Source organism: Vicugna pacos, chromosome 15 (genome assembly GCF_048564905.1).
Source record: "Vicugna pacos chromosome 15, VicPac4, whole genome shotgun sequence".
Taxonomy (NCBI): Eukaryota; Metazoa; Chordata; class Mammalia; order Artiodactyla; family Camelidae; genus Vicugna; species Vicugna pacos.
Window position 1 is genome coordinate 10,250,905 of NC_133001.1, and position 26,113 is coordinate 10,277,017.

Genomic DNA, 26,113 nt, shown 5'->3' on the forward strand with positions numbered 1-26,113 from the left:
TCTAACCCTAACGGGTTCCTCCCAGAGCACGTGAAGTGGGTGGGCGGTTAAAGCTGGGATAAAAAAAGACTGGGGAGGGTTTAGACGGGTTAATATTTTGATTGAATCCCATCCAGAAAAGACATATGAAACAGAGCTGTATTTTCTCTTTTCCATCCTCTTTACCAAGAAGCAGGCAGAATCTACGTTAACCGTCTTCCAGACAGGGAAGGGACAGCTGAGAGCCCAGAAAGGTTGTAATCATCTGTTTTCCTTCTGCCTATGAGACACTTCTAAAGGAGCGGGGAGAATTGCCTTTATTTATTTTTTAAAATTAAAATTTAGTGTTTTTTTTTGGTGGGGGAGACATCTATGTATTTTATTTATTTATTTATTTATTTATTTATTTATTTATTTATTTATTTAGCGGAAGTCCTGGGGATTGAAACCAGGACCTCGTGCGTGCTAAGCAGGCACTTTACCACTGAGCTCTACCCTCCCCCTGAGAATTGCCTTCATATCATTCCAAGAAGGAAAGAGAAGATGCTGTCCTGGATGAGAAGTAGGGACTTGGACCAGATCACTGATTCTCATCCATTAGAATGAACTGGGGAGCTTTTAAAATCTCAACATCTGGACTTCATCCCGGACAGATTAAATAGGACCTTTGGGGGTGGGACCCTGACGTCAGGGCTTTAAAGGTCCCCAGGTGATCACCATGTGTAACCAGAGTGAAATCACTTAATTCTATGAATCCTGATTTCTGAAGCTCCCTTACATTTCTGTATTTGAAATTAGTGATCTAGGAACAAAACTGTCTGTGCCTGGGAAGATTTCTCTACACTTAGTCAGGACAGTATTTAGATTTTAGCTAGAGTAGTTATCCCCCAATTAATGTTAATAAGTGTTCAGTGGAGAATGTGGTAAACTAGTGGCTTGGTGGTCAAATAAGGATGGAAATGTTGACTCCGCATCACAGGCTGTCGGGGTTAAAGGGATCCTGGAAGGACACCTAGGAATCTCACTGGTTCCAAAGTGTGGTCCTCAGACCAGAAGCAGCAGCATCACCTGGGAGCTTGTTAGAAGTCACAGTTCCCAGGCCCCACCCCTGACCTGCCGAGTCAGGAACTCGGAGTGGGGTTCAGCAATCTGTGTTCGAATGAAACTTCCAGGGGGAGTCTGTGCTCCAGCGGGAGAACCACTGATCTGCTATAGGAACCCGAGTGAAAACGCTCTCAGGGTCCCTTTCAGTCTTCTTTCTCAGGCTGCACATTCTCAATTCCTTCTGCCATTTGTCCTTGAAAGGTAAGCAAATTTTCTGAAATCAGAGTGGCTCCGGTATGTCGGAAGCCTTGAGGACCATCTTGGAAAATGTTCAAGGGACACAGATTCTAATTTCCATACTTTCTTGTTAAGTCTCTGTGCATGAACTCTGCTTTGGCAACGCCCCGTTAAAAGCCCAGGTCTCAACAGCTACCACGGAGACAATGAACAATCTTCCCAAGGTGACAGTTCACTCGGTAGAGATGATGGGAGAGATATGCCAAGCAGAGAAACCAGACTAGGCAAAGGCACAGTGACAGAAAAGATTCTGGCATGTTCAGGGAATGGTGAGCAATTCCAGGTGGCTGGAGCCTATTGGGAGTGATGAAGGAAACTGGGGCGGGGGTGGGTAGCAGATGAAATGAAAAGGGAAGCCTTTCTACATCAAGCTAAGAATTTGGGGCTTTTTCCTAGTCTTTGCAAGTCTGGAAGCCTTGGAATGGCAGGCAGAGACCCGTGTTTTAGGAAGAGTGCAGTGGTGGGGACACACTGGAAGCAGAGGGATGGCTTAAGCAAAGAATGCCATATGCTTAGCGAACTCCTTACATTTTAGGATCAGATGTGTTGCTGGTTTGCTATTTAAGTGGCTTCTTCTGGCATTTTCTCTTTTACATTGGCTCAGGATTTCTTGGTGGGCTCCAAAAAACAAGAGGACTGTGAGCCCATCCCAGGCAGAAAGAGGCAGATGAGTGGTGGCTGACAGAAGGCATTCATGTCTCCTGCTATCGTCCCATTCATGTCTTCCCTGACCTGGGGCTTGGACAGCGCCCAGCAGGTGGGCACCAATCCCATGGAAGGATGTGGCTCTGGGCCCAGGCTTCCCCCAGCCCTTTGCTCTGCCCAGCTTTCCCAGTAGCCTCAAAGGCTCTGCTGGTGAGTCCGTGTCTGTCTCTGGAGTGCTGAGTGGGGTTCACTAGGGGAAGGATGGATCAGACAGGAACTGAGAAGGAAGAATCACCAGGTTTCTGTGAGGTCAACACAGAACAACTATTTCAACAGTGTTTGAAATAACTCAGAATGTCACTGAGAATGTAATTCGGTGATTTTTGTTTTTGTTTTTGTTTTAAAGGAAAAATTCAGAACCTGTGACTCTTGTTCACGAGCACATGCCTGGATGTAGTCATTTTGAGTTTATGGAAAATGTGGTCAGCCCATAAATCAGTGCTAAGGAATTCTTACACAGAGTCATCACCATGCAAGGAAGGCAGGTCTGCAGTGAGTCTCCAAAGGTTTTGCAAAACAAAACACTAAGCATGTAGACAAAGCTACAGGATAGTCCTCCCTTCCCCTGGAATTTGTTCCTGAGTTGCCATAAGGCAGCTCTGAATTCTCTTTCCTACCTAAACTGTGACCTTTCTTGTGTCTCTCCATGTGTACGTCTAGGTGTCTGCGGCTGTCACCATGACTACAAGGATACAGTCCTCTGCATTGATTTCTCTCATGTGTCTTAAAATTCTGGCAGGATTTCTATACAGAAAGCCCATTTTAAAGTAGGCTCTACATTGTCATTTGTGACACTGCTGAGAATGTGGTCAAGTTATCCTAATTCTCAGACCTCCTGTTCTTCAACTATTATTTTGTGTGGCTGGAGAATGAAAATTCAAGGTGGCACTGTACTCCTCAGAAGCACAGGGAACATCTTTCAAATGTCAAATGCAAACTCTCATTCAGAGTCAGTAAAGACGAGATTCAATTTAGCTGTGATTCATCAGAAGAAATTCCATCCATTTTCATTCCATTGTTGTTGGATTCATCCAATCAGCCTTTTGCCCTCAAACAGTTTTGGTTCTTCTGTTTGCTCTATGATAATATTTCTCTCTAACCTTCCTCTTTCCTACACTCCCTTCTCTGTCTGCTCCAGTTTATAAATCTATTTCTGCCAAACTGGTCAGCGAAGAACGGAATTTTTTTCCCCCGGAAACAAAAAATGTTTATTATTTTTATTTTAATTACCAATACCACACATAAAGATATATTTTTCCTCAAGGAGACTGAAGAATAAGTTGTTTCTATTTCTTATAAATATATACAAAGAACAGAATGTTGACAAATTTTAATAGGGCTATTTTTCAGTGGCTCAAAAAAAAATGGGCTTGTAACACTGGGCTAGGATGTTGTGTCACAAAAAATTGTACTGCTCAACCTGAGTTTGGGTATCTTATTGTTTTTCCCCTGATTTGTTAGATGAGTCTCAATAGTGCTAAAAAAAATTCTTAATTTCCCAAAGAAACCAGATGTAGGACTTTCAAGGCCAAACAGAAGGCCTGAGTACAAACCTCCTGGCGTAGGCTCATTTCTGTTACCTGAAGAGTTTGTAACTTTAAAATCTGCTCTAGCGATGGGCTCTTGTTGACTTTCACAGACAAAATACAAATTCCTTATGTTATGAGGGCCAAGGTGGTCCAGCATTTATATGCTGTTTTTTTTTTTAACATCATACTTGCCTGCTGTCCCTGCAGGGACAGCTAAGGGGGCAGCAGTCTGCGCAGCTCTGAAACTTTAGACCCCAAATCCCCTCAGCCACAAGCCACCCATTGTCACGAAGTGCCAGGGAGGGGGCCCTGCCTAACTGGGCCTTCTCTCATGTTGCGCCATGTGGCAGAGTGGGCGGGGGAAAGATGTGCGTATGGCTGGTACACATCACTTGCAAGACGGTTGGGATTTCTGTGTCAACCTTTCCGGACAGTAGAAGAGCATAAAGTGAATACTCCTAATAATATTTGCCATTGACCGAGCATTACTAAGTGTTCAACAGTGGGCCAAATGCGTTGCCAACATTACCTTCTCCAACCAGCCACACTATGAAATAGATATTTATCAACAGCTTTTCAAAGAGGAAGGTCAGAGAGGTTACGTGATTTGCCTAGTTAGGAAGTGAGATTCAAACCCAACTCTTCCTGATTGGAAAGGAGCTCTAAATGAGACACCTTCATTTTGCTTTTGGGCTCACATGCCTGATTCCCAGAGAAGTGGAAGGAAGAAGCAGGTCGCTGGGAGTTGAGGGAGAAATTGGTTCCAAGCTTTGCTCTGGAGAATTTATGAGAGACAGCCTGGCTCTTGTAGGAAGGCACAGCAGGGGTCTGGTTTCAGCAGAACTGAGGTTTGTTTCCAGTGTTGTTACTATCGGAATGGAACAAGTGATTCAGTTTCTCTTGTCTTCTGTTTCCTCGTTTACAAAATGAGGGATTGGGGTAGATGGTTTCTAGCATCTCTGCTGCCCCCTCCTTTTCTGTCTCCTCCTCGTCGGAGACACTCTGAGCTTGGCCCTGACAATTTCAGGGCAGATCCTCACCAGGGTGGAAGGCCCCCCTGTGGTCCTGGACCAGCTGGACCCAACACCTGCTGGAAGATGGGGGAGATATCTGTGGCCCCTATTCCCTTGCTCCGTCTTGTGGCCGTGGCGTCCTGCTCGTCACCACCGGCCAGTGTGGCCAAGGAGTGGCAGGCTTCTCCCCGGGAGCTGCCGAAGTAAGAACCAGCCTCACTTTATTTACTTCCTGTACCTATAAATTCAGGAGCTCAATTCCCAGGAAGTTAAACCTCACCTATTGCTGTCAAATACTCTTCAGAAAAGCCAGTTGAAACTCAAGATCTTGTGAAAACCAGAATTTTGAAACTCAGTGTCAGATTTGTCACAACAAGAAATAATAGCAGGGTTCGTATATCTGGAGTTACTCCAGCTCAACAACCAGAGAGAGAAAAAGAATGCACAGGCGCGCGACACCGATAATGAATCCTACCGTGTCTCCTGGCTGTGGACGCATCACGGACACACGGTCATATCCTTTCCGCAGCAGGACCCACAAGGCATCAAGTTTTCCCTGAAAGAAAACAAAGGCACCAAGATTACACCCGAAACCTGACCGGGGTCACCACAGGCATGCAGAACTTTCCATGGCTTCTTCCGTCACGTGAACCATACATCATCAGCAATGCAGTTGTGACAGGCTGACTCTCCAGTCCCTTAGTTCAAAATGTGGGCCTCAGGAACACAAGAGGAGCAGACACACATCCCAGAGGGACCTGATGATCACGCGGAAGCCACCGAAGATCTTAGCGCAGCCCCAGATTTGCAAACAGGGAGAATTCATTCAGGCTCTCGGCTTTTTCCTTTATCACATTTCTGGATGTAGCCTCACACCACAAGTCAGTCTTTTCAACGTGCACTCAAGTTTTTTCTTCCCAGGACCAATGAGAGATCCCTGGGGTGCAGATCCCTGACTGCCCCTAAAACTTACTCTGGAATCCCAGGCTCGAGGGACGAATTACCAAAGATCACAGGTTACCACAAACCACAACTCCTTTGGATTCATAGGAAACTGGTTGAATCTGGGGAGAGTGAGTCCGCAAGTGCTAACGTGTTCACAGTATGTGACTTACGGGAGTCTGACGTTCTAGTGCCCCAGAAATGCTGAGTGGAGGCTGGTTTCTGCCACTACAAACACTGACAGAAAAAAGTGATGTTTATTTTTTAGCTTTGCTCTTCTTATTAACCTGGGTTGGTGACTCCATCCACAGGCAGAAGTTGCCTTTCCTTTGCCTGTTTTTCCCTTCATCCCTCTTACACGGAGTAGGACAAGTTTCTACTGTACAGCACAGGGAACTATATTCAATATCTTGTAGTAACTTATAATGAAAAAGAATATGTGTATGTATATGTATGACTGCAGCATTATGCTGTACACCAGAAACTGACACAATACTGTAAACTGACTATATTTCAATAAAAAACAAAAACAAGGTTTCTAAACTGTGGGTTGCAACTCATCAAGCCTTCATGAAACACTTTTGTGTATTAGGACCAGAATTTTTAAGAAATAAATTAGAATAGGAAAGAAAATATTTGAGTTACCTGCATACGGTGGGGACAAGTATTATCTTGTGAAATATGTGTATCAGCTAAATGTGTATGGGCGTGTGTATGTGTGTGTGAAGTGTGTGCACACGTAAGCTTATCCTGGGCCAAAATGTATTTCCTACTGGGTCTCAGTCAGGCATGTTTGGAACCACTGATCCGGAAGAGATCTTCGAAGGATGGGGTTGAAAGGCTGGGGGAGTCTAGAGACGTCAAGTTCATTGCCACAAAGCTGTTGTAGTGGCAGGGTCAATTTAAGAATGCCACCTCGAGACTGGGCGTTCTGAAATCATTTTCTGGTGGGTTTTATTTAGATACCAAAAATTTGCTCTGGAACTTTCAGCAACTGTTGCTCGAGTTCTCGTGGGTTAAACTTTGTCTGGCTAAGTGTAATGTTTCTCATCTCTCTTGGCCAAGTATTTACAAAAGCCTCTGAAAATATTTTGAAATGACTTTAGGATGCTGGAAAGGACTGCTGCTGTGAGCAGCATGGTTTTCTGCAGTAAACTGTTTCAATCATCAGTCAAATGCTTTCCTTTAAGGTTCTGTAGGGTAAGCATTTATATTTCAGGATATAACCAGGTGGATTTCCTGGACGATTGCCTCTTTGATTTTCCTGCCCTTTTTTGGAAGGGACTCTAGGAATCTGGCTTTGTGAATCCTGCCCCCCGCAACTGTTCTGTGCATTAATCACTCAACTCCTTGACGAATGAAGAGCCATGAGATGGGGCTGAAAGAAAATGTGGCTGTTGAAGTGTATTAACTCAGCAGAAATCTAAAGCTTCAGGCAGAGCAAAGCGGCAGAAACCGCCTAGATGTGTAACACCAGGAGGATGGGTTATGTTTCTTTGTGGCAACAGATCATAGGGTGATGTTTAAGCAAAAAAAATAACTGGATTCAGACTGTTTATATTCTGGGGTTACCCCTCACCAGCTCTGCTGCAGCCTCGGACAAGCTGTTTCATGTCCTTGAGCCTTACTTTTCTCATCTTTAAAATGGAGATAATAATATTGTCTACCCTATAGATTTGTTATAAGGCTTACAATGAGATATTTTGAAAATTGATGTACATAGTCAGTTTATGATATGTCAATTATTTCTGGTGTACAGCACAGTGATTCAGTCATACACATACATACATATATTCCTTTTCATATTCTTTTTCAGCATAGGTTACTACAAGATATTGAATATAATTCCCTGTGCTATACAGAAGAAACTTGTTGTTTAATCTATTTTATAGATAGTAGTTAGTATCTGGAAATCTTGAACAACCAATTTATTCTTTCCCACTCCCTCCCCCTCCGCCGGTAACCATGAGATTGTTTACTATGTCTATGAGTCTGCTTCTGTTTTGTAGATGAGTTCATTAGTGTCTTTTTTCTTTTTTTAGATTCCACATATAAATGATATCATATGGTGTTTTTCTTTCTCTTTCTGGCTTACTTCGCTACAATTAGATATTGAAGATACTTGTCTCATAGAAAGCATTCATTAAATCTTATCAATGATCATGATAAAGTCATTAAAGGGATACTAGAGTGAGGCTCTGTAGAAAGGTGGAGATGAATGTAAGGCTGAGTAACCTGACAAGCATGGATCTACCGTCTTCCATTCTGTGCTCCTCCAGCCTCACTTCCCCCTTTCCCTCTGGCTTCTATGTTTGATGGTCCAACACTCCACCGAAGCTGCTTCGCTAAGGCCGCCCACAGCATCCCGAGTGCCAGATGCCTTGGTCCCCTGTGGGCCTCATTGCACCTGATGCTTCTGAGTGGCAGATGGGCTGGTCCTCTCCCTTCGGCACGACCTTTGGCTCCCCCCACTCCTTCCTACCTCTCTGATGAGCCCTTTTCAGCCTCTTCTGCTCCCCTCTCTGCCTCCACTTGACGCAGCAGTGTCCCCCCTCTTCCAGTCTCACCCCTCAGGCTGAGGGCTCACCCTGACTACTTTCACCTGGTCCCACGGGTCAGGTTTCCCACCAGCCTGGGAACCCTCCGCCAGACTTTATCAGCTGACACTTACAGACAGCTTTTTTTTTCACATGAAATTGACACATCTTGACCATAACATGAAACATGTACCAACTCCAGGCTCCCAAACTGTACTGCAGCCTCAGACAATCAGTATCTTCCAATCCACAAAGGCTGGCGAACTGGGAGCTCTATGTAAATGCCCACTTTTGATTCTTCCTAAACAAGAAGACTGTGCCAGGAGGCTTTTTGAGGTCATCATTCTAAGCACCTCGGAGCACGGGCTTTGTGGCTGTTTTTTTGCAGGGGTTGGGGGCAGAGAGCAGCTGTGTCTTCTCTTCTGGTTTGTCTGCCTCAGCCACTTGGCAGTTAGTCAGAGGTCGAGAATCTTGAGGGTAGTTCCACTTACAGGGCTGTTAGAGACTAACACTAATGTTTTATACAGTAAAATACATGGTAAATATTGTGACCCACGCTTCCCCTCAAATGAAATAAACTAATGCATAACTTGGAAACTTTCCCTACACAGACACACAGTGAATTTTTTTCCTCCTTTTTCTTTTGGTCTTTGTTTAAAAAATGTGTGGAACCATTCTAAAAAGTAGCCAAACAGGGACAAAAAAAGTCTGTTCAACATCAAGGGTACATTTGACAATACTTAAGCCTTCGGTATCTAAACGAGGCTACAGCCAGCTCTATCCAGCACAGTTTCACGACTGAATGCTGTTTGATTACAAGGTCAAGGTGCTTAAGGCCAAGGATGACAGGTTGGCCCAACAGAAAATGAACAGAAGACCACCCCTCACCCCAGCCCGACCGGAGCACTGTAAACAATGCAGGCCGGGCTGGCTCTCTTGCAGAGAACAGCGGTCTGCTGGGCCAGCTGGGTTCTGGCTCTTGTCCTTTGGCTGTCATTTCTGTCATTGCCAGTCACATGGAGGAGCTACTGGAAAAGGAGAAAAATCATTTCTCTGAAGGCTGCAAACCTTCCAGCAAGCCTGAAAACAGCCCTGGTTTTAATCTTTCTGGTGGCCGTCCATCGGGGCATTACTTAACTTGCCTAAAATGGTCGGCCCCAATTTAATGAGAAGCACGGGATGGCTGTAAACCCAGGGGGGTGAAAACCGAGCAAAGAAAAATTCAGGCCAAATATCGGAAAATGTCCTGATCATGAGACAGGAATGAGGAAAGGGTGAAGTGTGGTCAGTGTGGCCAGTGCTTTAAATTAGCCTGGGCGATGGCTGGGAGCAGCCTGCTGCGGACTCCTTCCCCCGATGGGCTCCCGCGGGGCGTGCTTAGGCAACGCGCTCTCCCGCTTCCCTGCTTCTCAAATTTATTTCCTGGGATGCATGAAAAAGTGAGTCCAATGCAACACGTTTGAAGGTGTGTGTGATTCTGATCACCTTCACTGGGGGACCAGAACTCCTCCCAGTACCTCCTGAAAGTTTTGCACTGAGCGGAGGTGTCTTCCCTGTTGATAGCAGGGGTCGGGGTGGGCAGAGAGTGGTGCCCCGATCCACTCTCTGTGTTTCTCTGCTTTCCTGGCTCTCTGCCTTGGAAGCCTGACCTCTGCACATGGCATCATCTCACTTCCTTTTGGTTTGGCCAACAGGTGGTCCCAGAAGGCGACGAGAAGGGAAGATGGGGGAGAGGCTGGTCCCTCCCTGATCCCCATCTCCAACAGCAGCTGCATTCTTGTAGGCTAGACAGAGGGATTTATATTTTAGGCTTTGTAAGTCAAGAGACAAACTCAAGGATATTATGTAAGTGCTTATATAACCATTTAAAAATATAAAATCCATCCTTAGCTTGTGGGTCATATCAAAACAGGGGGCAGGGCAGATTTAGATTGCTGACTCCCTCTCTATGGCCACAGCTCCCACTGGGTGGCCTCTGCTCAGGGTGCAGCTCTTACTGGCTCCAGTAATGCCCTCTCCCCTCCTCGCCCTACAGGTCTAGGAATGGAGCAGCTCGCACTGTGACGAGTCCCCGGATGCCTCACCATTGCCGAGGGTTCTCTGAACGCTGCCCACACCGGTGTTAGTTCAACCCTTTTGAGTGTGCCTTCTGCTTCCCACCAGGACCATGACAAATCCAGCAAGAGGGTTCAGCAAAGGGAAGCAGAGTTTATGGTACAGTGTGAGGCTGAAGGCTTTGCCCAAGGTCTAGCGGATGTGTGTAGACACTGCGGCCAGAATGAGGTTTATCGTGGACCATGCATTGGGTCCAACAGTACGGAAACCGTTCATTATTAGACACAGTACATTTGTGGACCAAGGTATACATCACGCCTTTTCAACTCCTTTCTGTGATTCCAGTCTGAAACTGTCTTGTTTCTGCGCTTCCCTCACCCACCTGGCCTTTTTCTCTCCTCTTCTCAAAGAGATGGCAAGAAGAATGTCACCTTCCTTGGCCCGAGAGTACCAAAGTGACCTGTGTAGGTCACAGGAGAAAGTCTCCCCAGCCTGACACTCTGGGAGTGGTTTCATAATTACACCCCACGCCTCAGCTCTTTTAACAAGAGATGGTGGAATCACTCCTCCGCGCCAGGTGCAATGCTGTTTACTGGTGAGTCAAAGATGACTTAAACATAGCTGGTGCCTCCAGGGGGTCAAATCTGGTGGAGGGAAGACTCATAAACAGGAGTCATCACACCAAGAGCCCTGGTACATCTCCTCCCTGGGGGAGCACACGGAGACTTGGCGCGAGCTGCTCCACCAGCAAACCAGCGAGAGAAGCATTCACGTTTTCTCACGTCCTCACGGGGCGTCCTGCTGAGGCGCTGCGCGAGCCCACTGGCACCACACGTGCTTTTTTCACACCTGGCTTTTTTTGGTGATTCCTTGACACTCGGGTGTCCAACCACTTAACGTTATTCCAGCAGCCGTGTTTGTGGGAACGATGGACTCATGCGAAGCCTAACCACGTGGTCTCTGTGCTGAGACTCCTCTGGAAGCCTGGCTGGAACTTTTGGTGGCAACTTCTTAAATGGGTTGGCTAAAACCCAGGTCGCTGTGCCTCACCCCCAAAATTGCTAGATCTGGGTTGAAGCCTGAGAATAATGTGCGTGTCTAAGAAGTTTCTGGGGGATACAGATGCTGCCGGTCCAGGGACCACACTTGGAGAACCGGGGCACGCACATACACACACACACAACACACACACACACACGCAGAACGAGGCTGAGGAGCAGGGGCTGCAAAGGGAGCAGTAACTGGGGCAACAGAGGGGTATCACTTAGGAAGTCTGGATGTGAAATTTGAAAAGGGAGGCATTTGGGAAAATAGGAGTTTCACTTGGTGAGAAAATGAGGGCAGGTTCTGAGGGCCAGGGAGTCTTTGAAAGCCTTTGTATGACTGAATCATTAGGTTTGGGGAATTTGCATTTTTAGTTTTTTTATGTTTTGGAGAGGTGACTTGTTATCGACCACATCTTTCTTTTTTTTTGGAGGGCGGAGGGTGGGGCTAGGTTTTTATTTATTTATATTTTAACAGAGATACTGGGGATTGAACCCAGGACCTCGTGCGTGCTAAGCATGCGCTCCACTGCTGAGCTCTACCCTCCCCCTGGGAATTTATATTTTCAAAGCCCTCCCAGGTGATTCTGATTCTCAGTCAAGTCTGAGAACCTCCACAGATTCAAGATCTGGCAGTACCCGGCGCACAGTAGGTGCACAGCCAACACTCATCACACTGATACTAATTCCAAGTGGGTGTTGAGAGTGTTTTCCGATTTCTTAATCTAGTTGTTTCATATCCTCACTTATTTCATAAAACTCGGTCCCAAACTGCCAGTTAATGGACAAATAACACGCTCTCCAGTAGAAGAAGAAGCAGAAACTGGCTTCTTCCAATAGCAGGAGTGTTTTCTCAACGTCCATGATGACAGAAACGAAAACCTGGCTTGAACCAAATATGTTGTTTGTATTAGTCACAAGGTACAGATTCCTGAACGTGACACAATAGAAAATTCCCTTCTTCAGCTTGGAGATTCAGTTCGGCTCCTTCCTGTCTGCGCATGCATGCACGCCACTGCATGGTCCGCATTAGAAAAGAATTAGGAGCAGACAGCTGTTCTGCTACATTTTGCCCACATCTTCCCAGAGTTCAACCCATCGCCCTGGGGAGGGAGGGCTTATCTTAAAAAAGAATCTCACCGCTGTAAACAAGACAAACCCAAGCGAAAACGCACCGCAATTAGTACGAACATGAGCTGGCTCTGCTGAGCAGAGAACGACCAACAAAGTTTGCGTTCTGCTGTTTCAAAGGGTTACTTCTTTTGATTTCATAGAAGGGCTGCTCTAAAATTAGCAAATGACTCAGAGAGTGATGAGCATTATTTTTGTTGTCATTGGAAGAAGAGGAAGGCCATATGTGTGTGTAATGTGGGGTGGTGACGAGAGCTGGCTTTTATTTATTTTTGGAGGCACTGGGGATTGAACCCACGACCTTGGTGCATGCTGAGTGCGTGCTAAGCACGCACTCTATTACTGAGCTATACTCTCTCCTCTAATAGAGTCAGCTCTTATACTGAGCCTTTCACCTGAGGCCTTGGAGTCGCCACAATTCTGTTCACAGCACCAAAACAGAGGCTGGAGACCCGAGCTGGAGCCTTGGGTTCCAGACCTGGGCAGAGCAAGGACTCTCCCTTGCTCAGTTTTTCCTGGTAGTAAGTGAGGAAGTGGGGACAGATTCTGTCAGTCTTCTCAGCTATAATTTTCTCATGCTCTCTGACAATTGGCACAGTACAGGTGCTTATGGGCAAGACCAAAGAGCAAGGGTGTTGAATGAATCACGTGGATTCAAAGACATCTGCATCCAAGAGAAAGAGAAAAGAAGCCTTCGAGATGCATGAACTGCCTCTTAATGCCTTAAATTTCCCAATAAGCCAAAGAGGGTTTTCATCAAGCTCTGAGTCTGTGTTGGGAAGAGAGGTCCTAGAGAAATAAGGGGTTTTGCTCACAGCCAGGAAGAGTAAGTCCTAGATCCATGGCCATCGCAATCCAGTGGCGTGTCCTGATACATCAGCGTACGGCTTGAACAGAGGGGAAGGGGCTTATGACCAGGAAGAGAGGTCAGGCACTGAGGAGGATCCTGCCACTGCTGTTAGACTGTGGAACTGCCCACCATTGAAGTTACCAGATGTTTTTGAAATTTGTACCCATCCTCTGGGGTTACTGCCTGAGCACTTTCTCCTGGTCCACCCTCATTCCGCCACTTTGCCACGGTGACTTCAAAAAGCCCGGCTCTCATTCTCATACTGTGGAAACTGACAAAGCACACACATGCTTTCAAGTCCATGATTTTAGACATTCATGTCTTTGCAATAAGTTGGAGTTTGGTTTGATACTTTATCATCTCAAAAGAGTCTGATTCTTACCACGTGACGTGAGTGTTTTATCGGGAGCAAGGGTGGATTTTTGAGTAGGAAGTGGCTCACCTTGATGGGAGAGTACCACTTCCGGGGGGAGGACGGCCGGCGCATGTTGTTGTTGAGATTTCGGGGTTCAGGGAATTCGTACTCCTGCTCCGGCATCTTGACTCTTGCATTCTTTGCCTTCTCCAACTTAGCACCCTCTTCAGTGGAGCCCTTTTCTCCCCAACGAACCTAAAATACATAACATACAAAACCCCCAATGACAAAATTAAATAGGATGCCCCTGGAGCGTGGGGTCACAGAGACCTGTACGATGCACAAGGTGAGGGCCACCCAGTCCTCAGTTCATTTGTTTTTGGGGTTTTTTAAAGTTTATCTACTTATTTTATTTAATTTTTTCGAGGAGTGGTAATTAGGTTTATTTATTTATTTTTAGAGGAGGTACTGGGGATTGAACCCAGGACCTCATGCATGCTAAGCATGCACTCTACCACTTGAACTAAACCCTCCCCCCTCCCTTGGGTTTTGAGGGCCAGGGAAGAGGGGGAGGTGCAGAAAAAGGGGAAGGGGCGGGCTGAAGGAGCAGAGAGAGCAAGCCAGGGGCATGGGTATTTGGGGAAGAATTGTCCAAGCTGTGGGGACAGCAAATGTGAAGGCTTTGGAGGCCCCGGCAAGAATTTTGGGTTTTATTCTCGTGAGAGAAGAAACCACTGGGGGGTTTGAGCCGATGAGCAAACTGCTCTGACTCACGGTGGGCAGGACATGGGGGTGCACAGGTAAATGGCCGGACCTGCCATCTCCCCATCTGATGCTTCACAGTTCACATCCCCGTTAGACCTCACGTGTGAATGTTCACCATTCCGCCTTGCTTTTCGGTGGCTGAGTAGTCAGCACGCAGCGATGAGTGCACAAAGCTGTCCTCTTACCTCCATTCTTTTAATGCCTCCGACACCTCGCCCGCCGTAATAAGAGGCATCCACTGTCGGCCACTTTTTCTTAGGCAGACCGTCATCGTCTTCTTCCTGCAGAGAGATTGTGACACATGAAGGAAGCAAAACAGCACTGCTGGTTGGACGTGTCCACCACGGCAAAGTGGACGGGAGCAGACCGCCTGCGTTAACTCCCCGCGCTACTGCTTCCTGAACCCATCTAAGCTGATTTTCCTTCCCTGAGAAGAGGGAGTAAGAGCAGCACTACCTGGTTAGTTGTGGCGCGATCCTGGGACCCGTTTTCTCCTGCAGCTCTGCTCCTTTACAAGGGATCTCGTCTAATCCCATCTACGTGCTGATGATTTGCGAATTTGTATCTTCATCCCTGACCCCTTTGCACTCTGCTCACTAGACACCAACATCTCCTCCTGGGGAACCAATCAACATCTCCACGATGCCTTGTCCAAAGGAGGTCCCGATTTCCCCACCTCAGACCTGCTCCCCCTCAAATAGTCTGTCTCGGGACCTGTGCACAAGCCATCCCCTTGTTCAGAAATGACTTTTCCCCCGGTCTTCTCATGGCTGGATCCTTCTTATCGCTCCTCAGAGAGGCCTTCCCTAGACATCCTTCTCAAACAGCCCCAGTCTCTTCATCCCATCAATCTGTTGTAGTTTTAGTTACAGCTCTTTTAACATGGCTGGATATTTATTTATTGCCTCTCTCTCCACACTGGGGTGAAAGTCCCAAGGAAGCTTCTGTTTACTTGTCACTTGTATTCTCAGCTTTTGGACTAGCACCTAATACATGGTAGATGCCCAAGAATTCTCCGCTGAATTTACTAATGAGTAAGATGATTCAAATAAAGCATTTAACTCAGTGTCTGCAACTTAGCTCAGTGATAGGAAGTTAGCACTTATTCTATTTTTTAAGATGGAGGGAGGAAACAAGAGGATGGAAAAGGGAAGGATAATTAGCAATTCTGCTCCTCTTCTTGGCATTATAATTATTCTTACTGGGGGTAGAAAAAACCCAGCTATCTACAGTCATGGACAGGGTACAGAGGGGTGGCATAATTCCCCTCCTGGGGAGAGGAAGGAAGCTGAAAAAGGGGTCTGCAAAACAGAAGGCTGCATCCTACAGCCTTGTATTGGAGGCATTTGGGGCGGCAGCGTGGAGTCCCATGTGGGGCAAACTGGACAGAAAGGGATATCCCGTGCCTGGAGCAGGGTACGAAGCAAGGGCCGGCAAAGGAGAGATCAGAGCCAGAGGTGACGAAACAAAATAGTAACACATAACACATTAAGACGCCCAGGATGAGCTGGTGTGCTTGCAATAAGCAGGCTTCTATATGAACATTAAAAAAAATTAATGTATCTTAAAGGACAGTGTTCACAGCTGACCAGAGGACTTGTAACACCCTGGCAGCTGGCCAGAATGGGTCAGTCTCTCTTTGTGCGTGTGTCTCTCTCTTCTTGAATGTGTGGCTGTGAGCCCCGAAGCAGTGGATTCTGTTGTCCTTTGTATTCTGAGTCTTGCACAGAGCCCAGTGCACAGTAGGTGCTCAATAATTGTAAATGTTGAATTGGTGAGAACCACAGCTGGACTTATGTAGCCTTTACCATGTATGTGCTGGTCACTCTGCTGAGCTCTTGACATGCATCAACCCAGCCATCTCACAAACAGCCAGTGAGGTAGGTGGTGCTGTTCTGCCCATTTCAGAGAGGAGGACTAGAGAGGTTAAGTGACTTAGTCACCCAGCTTGTGTGTAGCTGGATTCGAGCCCAGGCCACTGCACTCTTGTTTGTTTCTCAGTGTCGACAAAGTTCTGGGTTTTGTCCTTTCATGCTTTGCTCTTCCAATCATTTGATGCTTTCAAATAAATGCTACTTTTCTATTTCTCATCCCTTGTAGCTGCTAATTTTGAAGACTTATGACTACAAAACATGTCAAAATAATAAAAAACAAGCAAAAAAAAAAAGCAAGAAAATACTACAGTTCACAGTATTTCACCTTCTGATATAAATTCAGAAACTTAGGATGCCAACAAGGAAGCTTAGCTATCTTCCATCTATGGTTAAACTTTACCACCACAGTGTGTCATATATGAAAAAAGCCTGAGCTGCCCGTCTAGTGCAGATTTCAAAGGACTTAACGGAAAGTGAGTCACCCTGAACTCCAACACAGCAGCACCGAGAGTGTAAGGAACTCCAAGAACAAAGCTGCTCTATTCAACAGGGGGCTGCAATTGTCTCGTAAGTCTTCTCGTTTTTTAAATGACAGGAGCAACAAACGTTAGCGACCCTGAGCCTTTTCCTTGCACAGAAGAGGACCCTGGGACCCGGAGAAACGAGGAGATGAGCGCAGCGAGGTTCTGATCTGGCTTGCTGACTTCTTGTCCGGGGTTCTCTCCAGACTCGCGCGCGGAGGTGCCCTGCCTCCCATCTCTTCCCCGACCCTGTCCCCGCTCCCCGCCCTGTGTCTCCGCGGTACCCCGGGTCCCAAGCCCGGCCAGCCTCCTGCGCATGTGCGGGGCCCGCATCCCACACGGGAGATGCCGAGGCCGGAACCCGCTCCACGCGCTCCTGAGCCACCAAGCCTGCCTTTAATCCCCTGACCCGAGCTCGCCTGCCAAACTCAAACAACGGCAGCCCAGGGTTTGACCAAAGGGAGAGTCAGAATTTCCCTGCAGTTACCATGGCTCTGTTTACACATTCTAGAGGGTTTTGCAATCTTCAGAAGAGAAGGGAATCTTTGATGTGTGTGTGTGTGTTTCATTTGGTCAAAAACTGATGGGGTAAAAATCACAGTCCCCAGCAACTCCACTCACAGTATTGGCAGCATGTGAATCTCGACCTCTAACCAAGCAGACGGGCTTTGGGGGAAGTCCCCCTCAGACGCCCCTCGAAGGATGTACCAGGGAGCCGAAAACCACCCGGACAGAAATCCTCTGTGATAAATGCAGGACAGACTGGACAAGCTGAGCTGCTTTGCGTGGGACTCAGGGGCTCATGGCCAGTCGGTAGAAGCTGAGCAGAAGAGCTCCAGGAAACTGCCAGGGCCCATCTGTGGAGACGGCCAGGAGAACCTTCCAGAAGGTGGAATGACAAGGATGGTAAAGAGGGCGCTGTTTAATATTCTGTAGGAAGAAATTAACTGGCTGCCCTGTGTTGTGACCCACTGGTACTTTGAAGCCTTCAGTAAAGCTCCCTGCACAGATGGCTTTGTGCCACTGCTGCCTTTGGGGGAGTGGAGGAATCTGGTTTGTTCAATGGTATCTACAAAGCAGAGTAGATAATGCAGAAGAAGCCAGAAGTAGGAGTCAGTGATGCCTGGAGAAACCGCAGAGATTACGGAGGGAGGCTGGTTTCCCATCAGGGGAAGTTATGTTTAAATCTTAAAGGATGTGGTGGCCCCAGCTATCCACTTGGCCGATGTCTGGGTCACAGAAGTGGCAGCACATTACTCAGACAGTAGAGGTACAGACCCGTGATGTGAATAGTGCCCCTGGGAGTTGTGCAAATGGTGACCTTCTGAGATTCAGTCTACAAGTTCTTGAACATTCCTGCTTTTCTGATACCCATTTGGCCAGCTTGACCTAAATAGGCTCTTAACCCCCAGTTCACTGCGGGTACCAGTGGTACCTCTCAAGGGAAAGGAGAATGTAACTGAAAAAGAATCGAGCCCAAGGAAATAGTTTTAAATCAGCCTTTGAATGCATTGAGAATTTCATTGAATTGTAACACATCATAAACCCTATGAGAAACCCTCCATAGTCCCAAACAAGGGCCCCGTATTTGTCCGTTCCTTCCTTCACTCACGCAAGCAACTGGCCTTAAGCCTCCACTGCACAGCGTTATATTTTGAGAAAGATAAAGAGAATGCAGCTGTCAACGAGGTCGTTTAAATTTACAGGGGAGTAAGTTTTGTGAGGGTGGTGACATGAACTGAAGGACTAAGGCCACAGAAACTTCCAGGCCCGAGAGGCTCTGGAAGGCAGACCTCAAGTAGAACTGGCTGTACCATCTCATCTGAAGTCTTTGAGGACAAGCCAGAGAGGTCACCTTCAGTGTCAGTCTTGGAGAGGAATTCCTAGGAGTGAATTGGCAAGTCAGAAAAACCCAGCCACAAAATACAAAAAATTCCGACTGACTTAACTGACATGTCAGGGCACCATTATATTTGTTCACAAACACACAGTGATTAAAGACAAGTCAATGATTGCCTTGTGTTCTTCAATAAAGGATTGTGTGTGTGTGTGTGTGTTTAAGCAATGTTCTTTTTTAAACTACTGAATATAGGAGACTGAATTCTGGACTTGTTCTAGGACTTGCGTTTGGAGCATACGTGTGTGTGCAAAAGTGTGTAGTATGTGTGAGTGTGTCTGCGTGTGTCAGATGTCCATCGGGAAAAAGATGCCTGGCAGTACCTTGGCCCTTCTCCCCTGTGGAGTGGGAGGCTGGTCTGGCTGGCTGTGTAGACACAGCTATGAGAGGTACCAGGCCTGGGGGTCTTAGGGAATTCCATCCTCACTCTGTTGCCAATTAGAGAAGACCCTTAACCCCGGAAATGCCCATCTGACTTGTTAAAACTGAGCTTCCTTGCTTCTGTTGGGAGCTTGAAATTTCCTTCTTCTCTCTCTCTCTCTCTTTTTAAAAAGTTGATTTACAATGTTGTGTTAGTTTCAGGTGTACAGCACAGTGATTCAGTTATACATACATATATATATGTGTATATATATATATTCTTTTCCATTATAGGTTATTACAAGATATTGACTATAGTTCCCTGTGCTAGACAGTAGATCCTTGTTGTTTATCTATTTTGTATATAGTAGTGTGTATCTGAGAATCCCAAACTCCTAATTTTGCCCTCCTCTCCTCTTCCCTTTGGTAAGTTTGTTTTCTATGTCTGTGAGTCTGTTTCTGTTTTATACATAAGTTCATTTATGTCACTGTTTTGGATTCCACATATAAGTGATATCATATGATGTTTGTCTTTTTGTCTTTTCTTTATACAGAGATATCACTGTTGGTTACATGGACTCTCAGAAAGTCATGCTATTTTATATTATGCATTTTGATATTCCCTATAAAAGAGGATCACTGAGAGCTCATTAGAAAATTGTGTTCATTCTGGAATTTAGTTATTTAAATAGCAGATTTACCTCCCTTGGATGTGATGCTGAGAGAAATGATGAAAATTGGGGTAACTGATACTTGTTCATCTACGTGGCAGCGTGTTTGACCGCATATTGTTATTAACTGAATTAACAGAGACCGTGTTAAGCTCTCTGGGGTAAGTCAAAGATTAACTAGATGTAGATCTTGACCTTCGAGAATAGCTAATGGTCTTCAACACTGATGCAGAAGGAAAAGTGAATAAATACCCTGGGAGTGCAGAGAAGGGAGAGATTACTCTGATGGAAGGAGTTACAGAGGAGCTGTGGTTCAGGGGCTGGCGGGATTTGAACACAGGGAGCTGGAGTGGAAAAGGTTACCTAGGTTCAGGCTTTGATTTTCAGGGCATTGTGTATGGGCTGAGTTATGCTATCTGTTTCTGTGGGATTCCTTTTTAAAATTTAAAAAATTTATTGCCAAAACACATTAGGAAGGAAATTAAGCTGCTTGATTTACAGGGCCAAGGAGCGCTCAGGGTCAACATGCACGCCCAGGTCCTTGGCACAGGCTGCAGCTCCTTTAGGTCTAAGACCGCCCCTTAGATCTCCCGTCCCCAGATTGCCATTCTGTCTCAGAAACCAGGTCTGCCTTCTTCAGGTGCCAGTACAACTTCCATAAAAATATTAAATGAAACTGGAAAAACTCAGCGACTTCTTTTCTCTTGGTTTTAGCTGCTCTTTCTTGGTGCTTCCTGAGCGTGCTGTGTGTGTGGAGTCCTTTGCGAGATGCTGGGGTCTGGGCTAAACCACACTCCACAGTCTTGGACCTAAGTCCCCTGGCGTATTTGGGGCCGTGGTGGCTGCCACGTCATCTTCCAAAGGCAAATGCCGAACCGGCACCAGAAGCAAGGCCAATAACTCCACTAATTGAACTTGATGAGTGAAGGGAACATTCTTCACCTCAGGGCAAACAGAGCAGCCTCATCGAGAGCTTCTTGCTCTATTTTTCTTTGGGAGGATAAGAGACAGCTGCACATAACAGAACCAGAGCCAAACTGGAACCCGTGGAGCGTTGCTTTCTCTTGCAGGATTAAGCAAAGGCTTTTGTGGATGTCAAGAGGGTTTTTTTTTCCCCTCCCTCCTCTGTGCACAGCGATGCAATTTCCTCCCCTGATTTCTGGGCAGAAAGCTAGCATTCCAACAAGATGTGCTTTAATTGATTGCAGCTATTAAATCCCTTAGCTTACATGCTTATAGTTCAGGATATAAGAGCCATATGGAGTTTTAAATTTAATCATTATTTTATTTTATTTTTTTTTTGTATGTAGGAAACTTGACAAAGGCATTAAGGAGAGGAATGGTGAGGGGCTGGTGCTCACTTTGAATGCAACAGACCTTAGGATTAAGGACAGTGAACTTGAAACCTCATCAATATATCTCCTGATCTCACTAAGTTTTTAGACCTGTACTCTGGCTTTTAAATTGGTGAGTGTCGCGTTGAGGGAGGTCAGCTATCCCAGGAGTAATCTGAGGATCAGGAAAAGCACTGGGCAGGCACTCCTGACCAGGGAGCCTCCTTCTCATCGCTGGCCTTTAGTGCCTCCACTGACTTCCACCCCAGGCCACATGTGCACCAGGACAATTTATGGTGGAGTCTAGTATTTTTTTTCCTTCAAACAATGAGGATCTAATACCCTGTGCAAAGCCAAGATATTAACATATCCCCCTCTGGTGGATTTTCATTACTGCCTGGCAAATCTTTAGGCAACATTGTTTTAAACGAAAGGAAAATGTAATACTCCAGCAGCATCCGTCTGTTCCTAAAACCACTAATTGTTTGGAGAATGTGGCCAATTTACCCTGATCTACACACATAAAGCAGACATCTCTGCAGGGAGAGGAGAGATCCATGAAGTGTCTGTTGCAGAGGAAAAATAAGTACCTTAGGAATCCAAATAACTGTCTTGATAAAACCACTTAGTTTTTGCATCTCAAATTTTATCCTTGTAAGGAGAAAACCTTCTAAAAGCCATTCTATCTATGGCTACCTGTTCATCCTTGGTTAAGAAAGAGCCAAAGGCAGGCTTTACTGCTTCATAGAGTGTGGGAGTCTGGGGTCAGCCCAGTCAGCTCCCTGTCCCACTCGCCACCCTGTCACCTGGCCAGACCCTGCCTTGGTCACTCACCTCGCTTTCCTCAGCAGGGGGCGGAGGGACCTCCTTGATAATCTGCAAAGAAAAAAAAAAAAAAAACAAGAACAAGTTAGTGGAAATCTCCAGCCATCTGCTTTCTAAGAGGCCTATTCTCAAGAGATGCCTGGGAAGTGCGGCCATAGTTACCATGGTAACGGGCCCAGGCGAGGCAGGTGTCTGGGCAGAAGAGCTCAGTTAGTTAGAGCGTGATCCAGGCCGAGGGTTTCACACTCAGCTGTGTCTGTTGTCATTTTGTATACAGGAAAAATGTTCCACAGATGACAGTTTCATCTCTTCCCCCAGGAAGCTATCTTGCAAATGTATTCACTCATTTATTCATCCAGTCATTCCTGCATCAGATCATTCACCCATCCACCCAAACATCTGCACATTTAACAAAGAATTGTGCACACCAGAAGTTAACAGGGTGCTGCAGGGAGAAGTCAGGCATGGACTGCACTCAAACTGTTGGCAATCCCATTAAATGTCACTGGCCTCAAATGATACCCATTGTTGGTAGAGTGTGACAGTAGGGCAGACTGAGTGCCAAGAGAGGGCAAAGAAGGTGTAACCAGGGGTTCCTTTCAGGGCCCTGAAATTTTAGAGGAACAGAGATTTACATAACAATAGTATAAGACAGAGCTCTGCAAATGCCCCATCATTAGGGTTAAAGAGAGATGCGTGGACACTCTCCGCAGGCAAGCAGCTGGGAGCCCCTTCTAACCAATGAGAGGATGAGTGACACGGGGCGGGGGGGGGGGGGAGGACAGGGAAGGAGGACAGAAGGGTGGCAGTCAGCAGCCCGTCCTCACTTTTGCCTCCAACTTGCACACCCCCGTTCATAAGAGGAAAGCCATTGCGGTTAATTCACTTGGAGTCATTTACAAGGCAGTTCGGCCATGATCCACTCTGACTCCATCATGTCCCTGAAAGGCTCCCTCCTCTCACACCTCAAGCTTTTTATCAGAATGTGGGGTCCTCTCCATGCAGTCCTTTTCCTTGGAGAATTCTGGTAAACACAAACGCCATCACAAAAGTGATGTCTTAGCATCGGGGCTGACCTGGACCACTTTGTGAATCGGCACTCAGGCACTGCCCAGGGACCAATTCCTTAATCTGGCTGGAGGGCTGCAGGGCAGGCAGCGCCTCCTCACCTCTTCCCCCTACTAAGCACATGTCCCCTCGGATTGGATGGTGGTTCTGGGATCTCATTTGGGCTCTGGTCCCCACTGCTGTCACCCACACTCCCGCTATCTGTAGTGTCATCGCTGTATGTTGAGACAGGTTCCTGACCTGCGGCCCTGCCAATACCAGCCAGGGGACTGAGTCTCTGGTCCTCTAGACGGATAGCAAGTAAGAGGCAGAGGCCAAAGCCTCCTCAAACGATCATTTCATCTGCCTCCACTTCCTGGCCGTCGTGGGAAGCCTCCTGATGGTCTTTGGAAAGCTTGAAGCCATGATTTTGCTCACCCACTCAACACTGGCTTCAAATTCTTTAAAAAAAAAAAAAACCTCTGGGGAAGGCCATGAATACCCAGTGCCTACTTCCCATCGTCCCAGAGGCAGTGATGATTTTAAAACAGGAAATGTCTAGGAACTGCAGGGAGGGGTGACGGGCTGGGGATAGCAATGCGGACTGCAGCTCTTCTCTCAGGGCTGGGTCAGGGAGGGGAGTGAGAGGAGAGCAGGACACGTGGAAACACAGACGGATGCTGACAAGGGCTGTGGGCAGGGTGCGTGCTAAGTACCCCGGGGAGACAGAGGTTCGGTGTAGAGTGTCTGGGCTTTTGTCTTCAGACTGCTGCCAGCATCCTCCCTCGCTGCACGGAGGCACAGCGTAGTTGTCAAATGTGAACCCTAGATCTGCCTGTTTCTGCCTGTGAGGATTTTTTCTTACTTGAAGAATAGTTAGTTTACACCGTTGTGTTAATTTCTAGTGTACAGTACAGTGTTTCAGATAAATGTATATACATTCCTCTTTGTATTCTTTTTCATGACAGGCTATTACTAGGTATTGAATAGAGTTCCCTGTGCTATATAGTAGGACCTTGCTGTTTATGTATTTTATGTATATAGTAGTGTGTATCTGCAAATCCCAAACTCCCACTTTATCCCGCCACCCCTCCACCCTTTTCCCCCTTGGTAACCATAAGATGGTTTTCTATGTCTATGAGTCCGTTTCTGCTTTGTAAGTAAGTTCCTTTGACTGTGAGAATTGGATAAGTCCCTGAACCTCCCTGAGCCCCACTGTCCTCATCTGTTAAATGGGAGCAATAGCACGAGCCTTGCAGGAATTGGATCATGATAAGCCATAATGTCGTAAAACATCCAGAACTGAGTGGGAACTCGGTCGATGGTGCGTACCGTTCTTACTCCCCTTGCCCTTTCTCGTAGTTCCTGTTTCTTGCTTTTCTTTTGTCTTTAATAAAGGTTTCACTTAGCCCCCCACCCTACCTCCCCACATACACTAAGTGACTATGTCTGGTGGTTTCCAGATGGAGCAGCGTCGAAGCCAGAGCTTCATACAATGAGTGACCCTGGAGGCTGGTGTTCAGACAGTGGCCAGGGGCTTCCAAGGGGGTAGCAGAGGTTAAGTTTCACCGTCACTGAGGATCACATTCTAGCAATGGGGCTGACGTTTATTGTTTTCATTGCCCTCCACATCTAAAAGATTTATTTTTTTTATATACTTACAAGAAATGAGGAGCCTTGCCTTTGGGGTAATTTCCTTTTGACCTGCACCTTAGCTGTTTCACTTAGTCCTTAAGATAAACACTTTTATGTCTCTATAATTCCTAATACTTAACATCTTCATATCGGTCATTAAGCTCAACAAGTGACTTCTTGTGTGTGATATTATGACAGGTCTCTTAAATTTTTTTCTTAATTCTGTGTATGAGTCTAGAAATTTGTTACTGAGTAGATTCTCTTGGGTCTTTGGTTGCCACAAAGCGCTTAGATTTGTTGACAGATTATAAACTATGTTTATTTACATTGATGAGTGGCTGTCAGGTAATAATGATTGTAAAGCACCATGAAAGGCTGACATCAGCCAAGTGGCGAGCCCCAGACCAACCCAAATGTGGGTTGCCGTTCAATGTAAATTACTGGATATTTATGGAATTCTACATCCAGCAATGTCCCAAGGGGAACCCCAAAGACAATGCCAAAGCACATGATTTATTAAATAGTGATCAAAGGTGGACTAATTTGTACTCCAGATTCCACACTGACAAGCTTGTAAACTGGGCACCTGGGCTTCTGGAAAAATGTCACCGTGTTCAGGTGAGCAGGATTTAGGCACCTCCAATCTGGCCTCACTGGTTGGGTGTCTGGCTATATTCAGCAGGAATGAGGAAGGAGTCTTTCTACTGCTTTAAGCATCCCCCTCTCCCCTCCCTTTGTGTTCCCCTGCCGGCAGGGAGCAGCTCTCCCAGGGGATGACAGGACAGCACCTCAAACTGCAATCCAGGCAGGCGAAATTGAAGTCATGAGATGATTATTTCAAACTTGAAACTCGATAAAGGGCCGTCTGCAAGTAAGCCAACCTCTTGTGCCAAGACCAGCACCTGAGCCACCCATCGGCGTGCTCTGAGCACAGGGACATGTCGGCCCTCTCCACCTCACCCCCTCCACCCACCCCTTCACTTTCTGCACTGCAGCCTCCTGTCACCTCCCTATCCCTTCCATGCACCCTGCTGCTTCTCACTTTTGCCTAAATGCTTGCTAGCCCTCCCTGCTTCGTCTGCACACTCATGCCTACCCTGGTTAATACCTATGCATCAGATCGATCACCAGGAAATACACTTCCCCGGGGAAGTTGCCCAGGACCTCACAGAACAGTCAAAGTCTTCTTCATGGGGTCTCACATAACTCAATGTTTTCTGTGGCCCTTTTCATTGTAATTAAATGTTGCTTGCACAATTCTTTGCTTCCAGCTAGTATGACTGGAAGGCCTTTATTTCCAACAAGAATGCAAGCTAGAATCAGCAGAGCCCGACCACGCTAAGGCTAGCTCTGGCCCCCTTCTTAGAAGGTTCCGGGAGCTTCCCCTTGGTTGTGGGTGGGCTTGTCCATTTCTTCCTCATTAGGAGGGACAAACAGCATATGGGTAAGTTTGGAGAGATCCTTAATAAAATGTTTAAAAGGAAAACCCCTCAACAAACATATTTATAAGCATAACATGGCAGAAGTAAATGGAGTACTGGGGATAATCTGGGGACATTTTTCATATTTCTTCTCCAGAGGCCAACACCACTTCTCCACTGACTACCATCTTCAAGTTGCATATGTTGGATGAGTAGAGTGTGACCATTTGCCTCCTTGGGATAGCTGCCCTGGGAGTCCCTTCTGCATTCATGTTTGGACGGG

General features: G+C 46.5%; 1 protein-coding gene across 1 annotated transcript in view; it reads right to left on the reverse strand.

Annotated features, from left to right (window-relative positions):
• The window catches only part of ANTXR1 (ANTXR cell adhesion molecule 1), a 217,688-nt gene that overhangs the window by 47,444 nt on the left and 144,131 nt on the right, over window positions 1-26,113 (reverse strand). Inside the window, exons 14-17 of the mRNA XM_006201540.3 lie at window positions 21,737-21,778; window positions 14,431-14,526; window positions 13,568-13,735; window positions 5,043-5,123 (exon numbers count right to left, since the gene is read on the reverse strand). Coding sequence (XP_006201602.2) covers window positions 5,043-5,123; window positions 13,568-13,735; window positions 14,431-14,526; window positions 21,737-21,778 — 387 coding nt within the window. The remainder of the gene's footprint in view (window positions 1-5,042; window positions 5,124-13,567; window positions 13,736-14,430; window positions 14,527-21,736; window positions 21,779-26,113) is intronic.